Source organism: Eubalaena glacialis, chromosome 13, assembly GCF_028564815.1.
Source record: "Eubalaena glacialis isolate mEubGla1 chromosome 13, mEubGla1.1.hap2.+ XY, whole genome shotgun sequence".
Lineage (NCBI taxonomy): Eukaryota > Metazoa > Chordata > Mammalia > Artiodactyla > Balaenidae > Eubalaena > Eubalaena glacialis.
This window is the reverse complement of record NC_083728.1, coordinates 23,808,777-23,823,377: the sequence shown is the minus strand read 5'-3', so window position 1 is coordinate 23,823,377 and position 14,601 is coordinate 23,808,777. Positions and strand designations below refer to the sequence as shown.

At 49.8% G+C, this 14,601-nt stretch overlaps 1 protein-coding gene across 9 annotated transcripts in view; it reads left to right on the top strand.

Moving 5' to 3' along the window:
- EPB41L1 (erythrocyte membrane protein band 4.1 like 1) overlaps positions 1-13,736 on the top strand; it is a 91,376-nt gene extending 77,640 nt beyond the window's left edge. For all 9 annotated transcript variants that reach the window (XM_061210160.1, XM_061210163.1, XM_061210164.1 and 6 more), the window contains 5 exons: positions 1,432-1,518; positions 2,282-2,365; positions 4,364-4,444; positions 4,750-4,866; positions 10,273-13,736. In XM_061210160.1, the coding sequence (XP_061066143.1) occupies positions 1,432-1,518; positions 2,282-2,365; positions 4,364-4,444; positions 4,750-4,866; positions 10,273-10,281 (378 nt within the window). In that variant the 3' untranslated portion in view covers positions 10,282-13,736. The remainder of the gene's footprint in view (positions 1-1,431; positions 1,519-2,281; positions 2,366-4,363; positions 4,445-4,749; positions 4,867-10,272) is intronic.
- The last annotated feature ends 865 nt before the right edge of the window (positions 13,737-14,601 follow it).

The window sequence follows — 14,601 nt, the reverse complement described above, 5'->3', positions numbered from 1 at the left end:
TTCAAAGGGGCTAGTGGCTGTTTCCTACCCTGGGAGAAAGGAAGCATTGAGACCAGAAGGCTGACCTTTTAAGGCCTGCTGCTGGGCCACATTCTGGGACTGCCTCTGAGAAAGTAAGTGCCTTGTAGATGGAATGCCAGGTAAACAGGTCACCGACAGCCTCAGCTGGAGGCAGGCCTCGGGGAAAGGCGGGGCGAAGACAGAGGGCTTCTGTCCTCACCCGTCCCCTGGCAGGCAGAGGTCCAGATCTAGTACCCTGCAGCCCACTGGGGAGCTGCAGAATGGACACAGCTTCTGGGCCCCTGGACAGACAAGGCTGAGCCCTGAGATGGGGCAGGAAGTAGGAGGTAGAGGCCGGCAGCTGGGCCCCTTCCAGATGTGGGCCAGTAAGTCTGGGGCCAATTCCAGGAGTATCTAGCAGTTAGACTCCAAGGTAGGACCAGGAGAGCTAGCTCAAGGGCAAGTGTTCCAAGGGCAGAGTGGCATGGCAGAAGGAGTGCGTTGAATTTGGAGTCTGACCAACCTGGGTCTAAATCCAGGCTCTATCACTCACTTTCAGGGGGGCTTGTACAAGCCACTTAACATGCCCTGACCTTCCAGTTTCTCAACTATAAAACAGGAATACTAAAACAATTTCCTGTGGTTGTTCAGAGGCTTAAATGAGATCATGCATCCTTAACACAATACCTAGCACATAGCGAGTACTCAGAAAACAGTAGTTAGTATGTTCTTAGTAGCCAGCCTGTACTCCTATATTTACCTGACAGATTTCCGTTTGCAAAGCCCTTTCTCCTCTGTTATCTTCATAATGTCTCTGTGAGAGTGGGACAGGGGTCCCCTTTTTAAAAACTTTCTTAAGACTTTATTTTTTGAGAGCAGTTTTCAGTTCGCAGCAAAATTGAGAGGAAGGTACAGAGATTTCCTGTAGACCCCCTGCCCCGGCACACACACAGCCCCCACCACCAACCCATTATCAACACCCCTACCAGGATGGGACATTTGTTATCACTGATGAACACACACTACAGGGGTTCCTTTATGTAGGTGAATCCATGAGGCCCGGAGAGCGGAAGTGGCTCCGTCTGGGTCACGTGGCTGGAATGTGGCAGGGCCAGGACCAGAACCTGGATGTCTCGACTCCTTTGTTAGTGCTTCCAGGGGGCAACACCGCGTCTTGTTCACCACAGTGTCCCTAACGCCAGGCACTCAGTAAATGTTTGTTAAATGAGTGGGTAAGTGTGTAAGCATGTGTGTGAGCGAGCGAGCGAGGGATGAACAAGAGCAGACTGGACTGAACGATGCCTTCAGCTCTCTGCTTCTGACGTCACTATTCAACCTTGTGGCCGTGAGAGCTGCATGGCCACGTGCTCCAGCCATCCTGAGGGCCCGCCCACCTGAGACCTGGCCCTCTGAGCACTATTGTTTCCCCAGGAGAACAGTCTCAAGTCCGGGAAGGGGGCAGCTGCCATGATCCCAGGCCCACAGACGGTGGCCACGGAAATCCGTTCTCTTTCTCCGGTAAGTGGGCAGGGCCAGCCCAGGCTAGGGGACTCCAGGCAGAGAATGTGGACGCGGGTCCACAGGTGGCCTGCAGCAAGTATGGCGTAGAGCATGGGAGGCTGCCCCTTTAAGTGCAGCACCAGGAAATGGCATCACATTCAGATGCCCACAGGGCTCCCTGGTCCCCACCAGAGTCTCATCCATTGGTGGTGCCTGGGATGTGACAGCTGTTTTGCATCTGCTCTCCTTACTGACCAGGAGGAGCAATGGACTGGGAGTCCAGAAGCTTGGATTCTGGACCCAGCTCTGTTGGTGGCTGCCTCAATCGCCCAAGTCTGTCACTGTGAGGTCTCTTGCAGCTCCTGTGTTCTCCAAATCTGTTGTTTTCATCATTTAGTCCCAGAGAGAGCACATTTCCAGCCCTGACAGGGTGGGGGATTGGGAGGGCTCTGTTTCCACCTTGGATCCCTCTGTTCATTCTTCTAAGATGCCAGGATTCTTAAATTCTAGGGTCTTGTTAGGATTCTGGACCTCAGGAATCTCAGCTCCTAGGAATCTTAGATTCCAAGGTTTGAGGATTTCATGGGTCTAGCATTCTGAAGATTCCAGTATTCCTGAGTTCTTAGACTCAGTGGCTCCAAGCATCTTGGCTTCCAAACTTCACCTTCATGGGACCCCCCCCACCCCGACTCCTCACTTGGTTTACCCCACCCCCGCCCCCGTCCTGCAGAGTCCAGTGTCCTCACCTGAGCCCCGGGTGGGGGGTGGTTATATTCTGCAGATCATCGGGAAAGATGTCCTCACCAGCACCTACGGCGCCACCGCGGAAACCCTCTCCACCTCCACCACCACCCATGTTACCAAAGTGAGTAGCAGCAGGATGTCGTATGCCCCCAGCCTGGCTGTGGGGCTCGGGAAGGTCATTGCCATGGCTCTGCCTTGTAACGTGGACAGAGAAGACCTGCGGCGTTCCCAGTTTCTGGAATGCTGTGAGCTTTGTTCTGTGATAAGGGTCGTCCTAGGGCCCACCTGCCCTTCAGTGTTGACAGCCAGGCTGGGGGGATGAGACCATCTCCTTGGAAGAAATTGTGAACCGTGGCGTTTGCGCCTTATAGATCCTAAGTGCTGGAGGGATTTAGAGGGGGGCGATTGAAGGAAGGCTCAAAGAATGAGGAAGGGTCTTCTGGAAAAAATGGGGTTTGTATAGGGTCTTGGGAAGCCAGGGCGGACTCGTGAGGGAGGATGCAGACGTTCTAAGCCACAGGGAAGATGGGAACAGAAACTGTGTGTTTGCTTATTCATTCACTGAGCAAATGTTAGCGAGCATCAACCTCATGCTGGCCTCTGGGCTGAGGGCTGCTGGAGGAGCTGCAAGCAATGCACACGGGGAAACAGGAGAAGCGGTCTCTGTCAGGAAGAAGCAGCACGTAGGGGACGTAACTGGGAAATTAGGTTGGACTGGAGGTAGGGGAAGCAGAATAGAGACAAAAGACAAATCCCAGGACAAATGTGACAACAGAGGGTCTGAGTCTGAGAGCCACTGGAAAGCCATCAAGGTTTTCAAGATGGGGAGTGACCCAGTGAAAAGGGGTTTAAGGAGAGGAGATTAGGTCCACCAGGATGTGCAGGCAGATGGGAGGAAGAAGAGAGAGAGTTATGGAGAGACTAGGGATGGAGGGCCTGGCGCAGGGTGCGGGGAAGAAGAGGCAGGGCCAAAGAAGGGAGACATTCCTGGTGAGACAGCCATGACTTAGCCCATGAGGACAGAGGGCTGAGGACAGGCTGGCCAGCATGTCCATGCCTGAGTGGCCAGAGCCCAGGGCAGGGATGGAGGCCTGGAGGAGAGAGGCCAGGGAGCCAGGATGAGTTGGAGGTTTTGCGCAAGCATCAAAGGAGGAGTCTGGTAGGCAGCGCTGGCCCTTGATGAGCACAGACTGACCCAGCCCTGCCCACTCCCATGCAGCACGGTCCCCAGAAAGCACCCACTCCTACCAAAAGCATCAGTGAGCAATGATGACTTCACTGAAAGCTTTATGGGAAGGTGTTCCATCACACACCCCACTGCATACAGCTCAGATAACTCTTCTTCCCAAAGTCCCTCCTAGCCCTGCCAACTGGGAGCCCCCCTCTTATTTCTGTCCACTCCAGACCCCAGCTGGGGTTTCCCTTAGCCACCACCCGCCTTTAATATGCCAAGCAAGTAGGTCCTGCCCCATCTTCTACTTCTAAACTTGCACCCGAACCCCACCCCTTCAGAAAACAGTGGCGGTTTTAAGCATATGTATAAGCATCATCAATGCAGTTTTCTAGTATTGTTTGAAGTCATTTAAAGTAGAACCTTGTCACCATTCACATTTCATTCATGTGTTCATTCAACAAATCCGCATTTAGCACCTGCCCTGGTCAGGTTGGACAGGGGAGTGGGGGAGGAGGGGATCCAGAGATGAACAAAGCACAGCCCCTGCCCTCATGAGCCCCAGCCTAGTGAGCAAGGCCAGGTCACACACACAACGTCAGTACAAGGCAGAGAGGCCCAGAACCATGAGAGATACGAACTTGCCGCTCAGGGAGTACTGAGGCAGGAAGGAGGAAGGATCGCTCACCAGGGTCAGGGTGACAGCATTTGAACCAGGCTTGGAAGAGCTAGAGGGGACAGCTTGGTAGTTGGGGGAGTGGCGGCAGCCAGGCAAGATGTGCAGTCTGAAGTCCCAAAACCAGAAAAAGGAAAAAACCAAGGGAGCTAGGAGAGAAGGCGACTGCTGGTTCCAGCCTTGCCCTTGAGGGATGCTTTGGACCGGTCCCCTGTCGAGGCTGCTGCCCCAGCAGGACCCAAGGCTGACCTCACCTCCCTCTCCCTCTGCAGACTGTGAAAGGAGGATTTTCTGAGACGAGGATCGAGAAGCGGATCATCATCACCGGGGACGAAGATGTCGATCAAGACCAGGTATGGGGATGGGGAGCATGGCTCCCAGTGGCACTGCCCAGGCCCCAGGCCCTCCCGTATTGGTTTACCCATGGATGGCTGCATTTGTGAGCAGAGATGTCCACTTCCTACTGACCCTGTCCAGAGGAGAAGCCCTCAAGGAAGGGGCACTGAGTGGGAGTCAGAAGGAGCCAGAAGACCTGAGCTGTGGCCTCTCCCCTTAACTCCTGGTCCTCAGCTGTGCGCTGGAGGGGCTTGTTGGTCTCCATGGCCTCTCCCGTATTCCACATGCTCTGACTCCTCACTTTGCCGTTGTTTTCCTCCAGGCCCTGGCTTTGGCCATCAAGGAGGCCAAACTGCAGCATCCTGACATGCTGGTAACCAAAGCTGTCGTATACAGAGAAACAGACCCATCCCCAGAGGAGAGGGACAAGAAGCCACAGGTGAGGCTCGTGGGGCTCAGCAGCCGTGAGACGGAGGAGAGAACGAGGTCCTCCGAGGGGCATTTCCATTTGAGGACCCACCAAGAGGCTTGGTCCCCAGCACAGCTCTGACCTCCCCAACCTTCCTGGTTCGGGGCTCCAAGTGGAGAGGTAGCTCCCTCAGATACGACGAATCAGAGTGCAGAGGGGAAGGAAGTCTGGTTCCTTGGTTTCTTTGGGGTTTCAGGCTCCAGACCCAGAAAAGTAAATCCAGAAGTGGTCAGAAAAGGGGAGAGAGGATTGACAGTGGGTACTGAGGTGGGACAGACAGAGACAAGCGTACCCTCACTGGCCATTGCCTGTAAGCTGGAAGTCAGAAAAAGTCCTGCCAGGCCCAGGGCCACATTCCTGTCTCTGACTCTCTGTCTCCATCACTGGTCACTGGACGTTGCCAGGGAGGAAGTTTTTTTTTTTTTTAATTGAAGTATAGTTGATTTACAATGTTGTGCCAATTTTATTTTATTTTTCAATTTTTTTAATTAAAGTATAGTTGATGCCAAGGAGGAATATGATGGCCAGAGCCCTTGATCCCATCTGTCTTGCTAGATTGGAAACCCTTCTCAGGCCACCTGGGGCGAGAATCTTAGGGACCCCAATCCTTACTCTTTCCTTTTGGGCTATCAGTGCCTTCGTGAATAAGAGGAATGAGATGGTGCTGGAGCAGAGAGGTCTTTTAGCAGCTGAAATTGGGGGAAGCTGGGGGAAGGGTTCTGGCCCCTGTAGAAATTTACTGAATTTTGTCAGACCAATAATAACAAAATCTCACAGACATTGAATTGAGTGAAATAAGTCAAACACAAAAAGTACATACAATGTGAGTCCATTCATAGGAAGTTCAAAAACAGGCCAAACTAATCAGCGATGATCAAAGTCTGAATATCGGTTCCTTCTGGGATGTGGCATTGACAGGGAAGAGCCACAAAGGGAACTTCTAGGGTGCTGGAAATGTCAGCGTCTTGAACTGGGGGGGTTGCATGGGTGTGTATATATGTAAAAATGGGTCAAGCTCCACACTTAGATTTGTATACTTTACTTACTTCACACCGTATACCTCAATGAAAAATAAATGCATTTCAAAGTCCCCCACAAACAGCAGGCCTCCCTTTTGTCCTCTTCCCTGATGAAGAAACCCAGTGTTTTCTAGAAAGATACAGAATGTTTCTTTCTCATCCTTTGATTACCACCCGCTTCGTGTCAGAAGGAAAAGCACTGAACTTCCTGCAGTGATGGAAATAATTTTCTGTGCTGTGCAGTGTAGGAGCCACTAGCCGTACATGGCTGTTGAGCACTTGAAATTGGCTAATCTGAAATGAGATGTACCTTGAAGGTAAAATAGGTGCCGGATTTTGAAGATTATGTATGGAAAAAGGAGTATAAAATAGCTCAATAATTTTTATATCGATTACATGTTAAATGATAATGTTTGGATATATTGGGTTAAGTAAAACACATTATTAAAATTAATCTCACCTGTTTCTTTTTACTCTTTTTCATGTAAATTAAAACATTTGAATTTTAATTTAGAAATTAAAATTTTCTATATAGCTGGAAAATTTTAGAAAACCAGAAATACTAGAAAATTTAGAAAATACTGTCTAGAAAATCTATTATCTAAAAAATTTTGAATTCCGTCTGTGGCTTCATTTCTATTGGACAGCGCTGGTCTAGAAGATGTATAAATTGATCACGGGCAGAGCCTGCCTCCCAGCCTTCCTCAGACTTTCAAGTAAATTGTCACTCCTGTCCTCTCAGTTGCCCAGTTATTGTTGCTTTTTGTCCCCCAGATCTCAGAGTGGTAGAGTGTAGGTCACTTGCCAAGCTGGTGCTGGGCTGGGAGTATCACCTGGGGAACACAGATACTAGAAAACTATTGCCATAAAGTCTGACTTAGAAGTGCTGGGCCAGGACCTGGGAATCTTTATTTATACGTTGGTCCTTAGGAAGTCCATGTGCAGCCAGGTGTAGGAGCCACTGATGCAAAGAACTCTGTGCTGGGAATCAGGACCTGACTCCAATCCCAGCCATCCTGCTGACTTGGCTGTGTGGCCATTGGGGTCTCAGTTTCCTCATTTGCAAAAGGAAGAGATGGACAAGCCCCCTTCCAGTTATGTACAGTCCTCTGGCTGTTTGTTTGCTTTCCTAGCTTCTCGTATCTTCTCCATTCCCCGTCTCACTCCTCCTCGTCTTTCCTGGGGCATCCCAGCCAGCCCCCCAGGCTCCTGCCTGCCCGCGTTCCCTGGCCATTTGGAGCTCTCGTCCCAGCCTCCACGTCCTGCCCACCCCATGCAGTCTTTCACATCTGCCCACCTCACTGCTCCCTTTGAGGTCTCATTCCCTCCTCCTCGCCCCTCTTTTAGTCCTTTCTTTGCTGCCATTGTCCCACGCATCACCACACACCCTCTCTCTCTCTCTTGGATCCTTCTGTAAAGGTCACCTTGTTATGTTGTCCTGGAGAAACAGAAGTTTCTCCCTTGCCTTTTCTGCCCACCTGCTTTCCCATTAGTTATCGCCAAGTAGGAACCACCTCTGACTTTTAATATAGTCAGACTCACTAATTCTGGGGGAGAGGTCTTCTCTGAATTAGAAAACTCTTTTTTAAAGTACTTGAAAAGTGTTGGCTTGATGGATGGATGCATCTTGGCACCCGGGATGATAGTCCTGACTCGAGTCTCGGTCCTGACCGTTATTAGCTGCGCAACTTTGCGCAAGCTATTGAACCTTCTCGGCCTGTGTTTCCTCATCAGCCAACTGACAATGACAATGACATAGCAACAATTGCGGTAACTTATGGAGTCCTTACACTCTTCCAGGCACCTGGCTGTGCACTAGGCACAGTACTGTCACCTGCTCATTCATTTTACAAAGAAGGGAACTGAAGCTCTGAGATGTTAGGCGATTTGCTCACAGATTTGGAGCTGGGAACACAAAGAATTGGTTAGAGAGGCAAACCTCATCTGTTAGACTCCAAAGCTGCCTTATGGCCTTAATCTCCTGACCACGCTGACTGTTCACAGTATCTATCTCATAGGGTTACTGAGATCATACATCTACAGTAGTAAGCACCGTGCCTGGCACATAGTAAGTGCTCAGTAAGAGTTAATTATGACTATCATTACTATTAACATAAAGTAAGCTAACAAAATGCTGCCCATTTGTACTCTGCTGTAATAAACAGAAGAATACATGATCATACAGTATTGTTTAGATGTCCCCGGTCCTTCTGAAGTGTCTATGGGCTTTAGAAGATATCCCACAAACCCAGAATCATGTTTACACTGAGTTTTGGGCAGGCACTTTATTAATCGATGAGGAAACTTAAGGTGAAGCCGGCACTGTAGGAAAAAATCCTCAGAAAGTAGCAGAATGGAGTAGAAAGAACACAACTAGCTTTGGACTCAGAAAGTGTGCCCAGAGGAACCTGCCTGGGCCTCAGTTTTCTAATCTACAAAATGGAGTTAATCTATAAACTGGAGCTGCTGTAATAATTAAACAACATCTATGAGTGTCAGAGTCCTCTCAGGCTGCTATAACAGAACACCGTAGACTGGGTGGCTTAAACAACACACACTTAATATCTCACAGTTATGGGGTCTGGGAAGTCCAAGGGCAAGGTGCCGGCCAGTCTGGTTCCTGGTGAGACCCTCTTCTGGTTTGCAGACAGCCATCTCCTCTGTGTCCTCACGTGGTGGAGAGCAGAGAGAGAAGTTATCTCTCTCACGTCTCTTTTTATAAGGGCACTCATCCTATTTATGAGTGCCTTCTAAAGACCCCGCTTCCATATACCATCACCTTGAGGGTTAGGGCTTCAACATGTGAATTTCAGGGGACATAAACGTTCAGTCCATAGCAATGATGTACCAGGTGGTATCTCACATACAGAAGGTGCTCGGCGGTGTGAAACTGCTTCCTTGTCCCAATAGTTTTGTCATGTTGAGGGGTTGATGAGAGCCCTGAGCAAGTCAGACCCTAAACTTCTATCACCAGCCTGGTGCACGAGGCCCTGTTTCCACGTGGGCATCCATCTTGCCAGTCTTCATCTTCTCTCCCCTCCCTGAATCCTCCAGGAACACCTGTCCCTGCTCTAGTAGATTTCTTTATGAAGTTCTTCCTCCTTGAAGTTCTTGCTGTGAGTGTGAAATCACGCCCATCTTACAGTCTTCTCTTCTCTCCCTGCAACTCACAGGCCAGATGTGTGGCTTCTGCTCCGTCTTTGTTCACTGGCCCGTCTCCTTCAGGCAAGACCTGTCTCCCAAACATTGCCAGCAAGAGGGCAGCACCCAGCCAGCTTCCCAGAGCTTTCTTACTTTCAAATTTTAAATTAAATGGGGGGGTGGGGGTGGGGGATGACCTATTCCAAAGCAGGAGCCTAGGGTTTTCGTTTCTGCCACCAACTTGCTAAGTCATTGAACCCTCTGGGCCTCAGTTTTCCCATTTGTCAAATGAGCTGAGAAGGATCAAATTTCTACAGCTCCGTTAGCACCTGACCATATGTAAGTGGCAAAGGACAGGGACAATATGCCACTTGTTAAGTGGTTTGGGGTAGTTGCTGTGTGTCAGTCATGGTGTTGGCCCCTGGAAAGACAACAATAAGTAAAACACAGCCCTTGTCCTCAATGAGATCAAATAGTATGTGGTTAAGTTAACAACAATAGTAATAATAAGAACAGCCGGTATTTACTTGAATCCTCCCTACAACTTCGTGAGGTGGGACCCATTTTACAGAGGGAGCAACTAAGGTCTAAAGAGGTTAGGAAACTTGCCCAAGATGACAGAGCTAGTAGACCGTGGAATGGGATTTGAAACTAGGATTGTCTGATTTCAGAGCCCATGCCCCTTAACCACTAAGTTTTGGAGTCAAACCTGAGTTAGAATCCAGACTCCAGTTTCTTTACTTAAACACTCCTCTCTGGGGTTTAACCCCCAGGACACAGCAGGCAGTGGCAAACAGAAGGGAAAGACAAAAAAAGAAGATCTGCAATCACGACTAAACATTTCTTAGAACTGAGAGCAGATAGGAAGACAAAATGAAATGAGTATAATCTTAGCTTTCAGTGTTCAAGGAAACTTGGACAAATTTTCCAGCCAAAGTAAAAGACCACCTGCCTGGAAACAACCCAGCAAACATGCATGGCCTTTGGAGTCAGAGAGTCAGACAGAGGTGGCTTCAGTTCTCAGTGGCCACTTTCTTACAAGCTGTGTGGCCTTGGACAAGTCAGTCTATCTTCCTGAGTCATAATAAAGGGCACACAGTAAAGATAGGGAAAACAACCTCTTGCCATGTATTTAAAGATGAGTGACAAAAGTTACTAACTCTTCTTGTCCTCCTCCTTCCTTGGCATCTCCTCCCCGCAACGCCTCTGGCTTCAGGAATCCTGACCTCTGTGAAGAGTTGCTGGCGTTTCTGGTCCAACCCAAGCCAGAGAACCGTAAAGAAGGGGCCTTTATTCTGGATTCTCCAACTCAACACCGACGTCCCAGCTGCGACGTACTGTCCCTGATGAGAGACTGGGAAAGGAAAAGCATATATATATAGATATATATAGATATAGATATATATACAGGAAACATCACGTCCTTGCACTGCTGCCGGGGCTGGCCGAGCATTCGGCCGACAGCAACGGCCAACATCTGAACGCCTACATTTCCTGTGCAGACAAATTGAAGAATTGGTAGGATTGTTCAGGAAAAAAAAAATTATAACAATAATCCCTTGCTCCGCCCCCCCACACCCCCTGCCACGCCTGTCCCACCTCCCCTTGAAGCCCCGCGGAACAACCAAGGCAAGCCAGACCACGCTGATTGTAGAAGTACAATGCGACCCGGGTTCTATACGTTCCATTCAGTGGACGAGCATTCCATTTCTTCTTCTCCTGCGTCTGTTGCCCACTCAAATGCAAAGGAAAACACTTTTGCAGCCAAGCAAGAGAAGCTGCAGCAGCAAGACACGCCCTGTCAAACGTTTTCCAAGAAAGAGAGAAAATTCCCTGCTCAGAAAGGAGGAGGAGGAGCACTAGATTCTTATTTTTTGGGTCTTGACACTGGGCTGCAAAATCCACCTTCCTTTCTTCCGCCTCCCCTCCCCGTCGACTGTCACACATCTTGTCAGTCATTTTCTGTCTGGGTTCCCTCCTGCCTCTCCCCCACCCCACCCCCGCCTCACCTTCTGTGTCCTGGTCCTGCTGAGGGCCACTGCAGATGACTCTCATTGGAAGCGAGAACAAGCAAAGCAAAGCAAGAATGTGAAACCAAGCCACAGGAGGTGAAGTAGACATTGTATGTTATGGGTTCTCATTATGAAGGTGCAGCTCGTAGATTTGTATGGATGTGCTTTTAAGTTATGTATATTACATATAACAGGAAACAAATATTAAAATAAACAGTGCTGGTAAGTATGAAGCTGACATTTTAAAATTATAATTATCTGACTGTGATTGATGTATCCCAAGGTTCCTAGATCTCACCGAACCGACCTTGCCAAGGAGACCCGGACTCTGGCTGTGGGTCGCTCACAGTAGGAGCCGGTTCAGTGTAGAAATACAGTGTGTGGTGTTTGTAATTGATTGATGGGTGGGGAGGGGCGGGGCCCCCAGGTGGAGAGGCAGGGATTTTGGCAAGAAGGAAGCAACACGGGTGTGGTTCAAGATGCCTTCTCCCCCCTGGGCAGTAGCGACCGGGGGCTGGTTTGTGCTCAGGCGTGGGGTCCACAGTTAGGATTCTGCTGCACAGGTCTCCCGGCTCAGTGCCCCCGCCTCCCTAGGAGCCTTGCCTCCTTTCTCAGTCTCTCTTTGTTTTGCCACGTCTTGCCTTTTCCTGACCGCATTGTGACAGCTAACTCCCATCCCGAGGGAGGTGACATACCCACCTGCCGCGGAAGATGGTGGCTTCCACCTGGCTGTCTGAACATCCCCAGCCCAGTCTTTTCCTTTACCACTCCTGTATTCTGTCTGACTCATTCTCTGCTTCCTGGGCCAAAGCAGCCATGGTAGAGACTGAACACAGGGCAGGCCCTGATAGGTCAAAACCGCACTCCCAAAGGCTTCGCCTGCCCCAGAGTAAGCTGAGGAGGATCTACGTATAAGACCCTGGCTTTAGAGACCTCGCCTTCAGTCGGTGTCTGCGCTCTGAGCCTGTGCCCTCGGAGTCCCAAAAATGGCCTTGAGACCACAGAAGCCCTTGGAGAAGACCCCCATCAAAAGCTTGGCGTTGCCCTCTGGCACACGTGGGCTTTCCCAGGCTTTCCTGACACAAGCTGCTTCCCTGAGCTTAATGAGGCCCCTTCTGAGGGAGTTTTTCCCCACTGCCCTTTAATTTCTCAGTCCCATTTCATTTCCCCCATCCTGCTTCTAAAGCAGGCGATAAATTCACTCAACAAATATTTATTGAGTACTTACTTGTGCCAGGCACTGTCATTAGGCTCAAGGAGAAAGCGTGGGGGGAGCAGAGGACCTGGGAAGACCCCTGAGCCAGCCTTACATCTCTAACCCCTCTGAGAACACTTCCGAATTCTCTCCAATTATCAGACATTGCCTAGGGATGTCCCAGAGAGGGGCTTGGCTTGCTTATTAGTTACCCCAGTGACACACATGCTTAGCTGCTTAACTGGTGCTGACCTGAGGCAGGACAAGAAACCAGAACAGTGTTTGCCTCTGTGGGCAGAAATGGGATGGAGAGAGGGCAGAGAGAGCCCCGCACCTGGGGCTCAGGTGGCACAGTCAGCCACATCCCCTCTGGGGCAGGCTGGTGGCCCACTCCGACTCCCCCCTGAGAGCGAAGGCACACTTTGAATGCACCAGGTTCTTTTTACAGTCCTGGGAGAGAAGCCACAGAGCCTCCTTCCTGTTCTCCTCAGCCTGAGAGCCCCCACTGTTTCTGGGCCAAGAGCTGGAGTGGCTCCACCCTCTCCAGGCCACCTGGAATTGGGCTCAGGCATCCCTGTCTTTGCAGGAACCAGGTGTCCTGAGCGCACAGGACATACCTCAGAGAGAGAATATTTGTTCTGGGTTCTGTGCCTGCCTTTAGACCCTAAGTGTGTGGCTTTAGGGCAGGGAAGATGTGACCAGGCTTAGCTTGTGGGCCAGCCAGGGTTTGTGGAGCTCTCCATCCCACAGATGTTCTGACCTTCCGCCGAGAGGCAGGCAGTGCCAGCAGGGAGGAGGGGAGCTGCAAAGCTGAAATCTAGGGCACTGTTTCCTCCCCAACCTCCTCTTCATAGGGAATATAGACGTTTGTCTTGTCTGTCTTCAACCTACTTTTCCTTTTTACATTTCTCATCCTTTCTGTGCCACCTCTCCACCCAGGAGACCATGTAGCATGGTGGAAAAAGTCCTGGAGGGCAGTCAGGAGTTCTGGGTGGCCATCCTGGCTCAACCCCTAACTCACCACGTGCCATTGAGCTAGTCCCATTCCCGCTTCGGGGCCTCAGTTTCCTCACGTGCAAAACGAAGAGGATAAAGCAGAGGCTCTCCATGGCCTTTTGCCACTCTGCCAGCCTGCAGATCTTTGTTTTCCCTTCTTTTGCTTTCTTGGGACCTTTTCCATCTGAGGGTATAGGAAGTGCCAAGACCTGTTTCAGTTTTTGAATCCTGCAAGCACATTCCAAGACTGGCCTGAAATTGCATGAACAACATCACTCTAAATATATACATTTTTTTTTTTCCAAAAGCACCTTCCCAACCAACTGCGATGCTGTCCTGGTCCTTTTTACTCGCACCCTTCTCTCCTCTCTTGTCCCCGCGCTCCCCCACCTCAGTGCTCCGTGCTGTATGCGTGTGCTCTCTGTTCTTGTATACTCAATAAAAGTGAAATAAATGTGTTTGATGCTGAACCACAAACTGCCTCGGCATCTCTCTCTCTGTCTCTGACCTAGGCTACCAGTACAAGTTGGCATTGTGGGAAGGGCTAAAGCTGGGTGGAGAGATCCCAACTGGGACACTTTCATTCAACCTACAACACTTTCATTCAAATATTTGCAGATCCCAATGTGGTCCAGGTCTTGGCTTTGGCTTTACACGTACAACAAGAAATAAGACAAAGCCCCTGACCTCCAGGAGCTCACAGGCTAGTGGAGGAAACTGATAACAAAACAGGCGAGCACTCAGAGATGATTCCAGAGTGGTCAGCACCAGGAAGGAAATGCATCAGGGAAGGGGATCGTCACTGAATGAGACCACTTTAAATAAGGTGGCCAGTTATGGCCTCCCTGAGGACATGATTTTTGAGCTGAATGAAGAGAAAGATCGAGTAAGGTGAAGAACGTGGGTGAGAGCATTCTAGGCAGCAGGAAGAGTAGGCATGCGGACCCAGGACACAGAGGGGCTTGGTGTGTGGAGACACGCTTGAAAGAAGAGCACCGCCATTGGGGTCTTTTCCTACATCTTCATTCATGGGAGCCGAATGGATAATGTATACAGCAAATGTTGCCATATCCCCATACATGCTACCTGTCCCGACGTTGACATCATTTTTCTTTCAATTGACTGTCTGTAAAAAAAAAAAAAAAATTATTTAAAAAGGAAACTATATTACTTCCACAAATGAGAAACTAGCATCACTTGGCAAAGGAAGGAGGTCTTCATAAAAGTAAATGCAAAAATATTAAAATTTAAAAACCATAATCCATGTGAAACCTAAATGTGTCCCTTGGGCTACCTAAGGTGCATGTACCAGCACTTTGCTTTCATTCTACCAGACAACTCA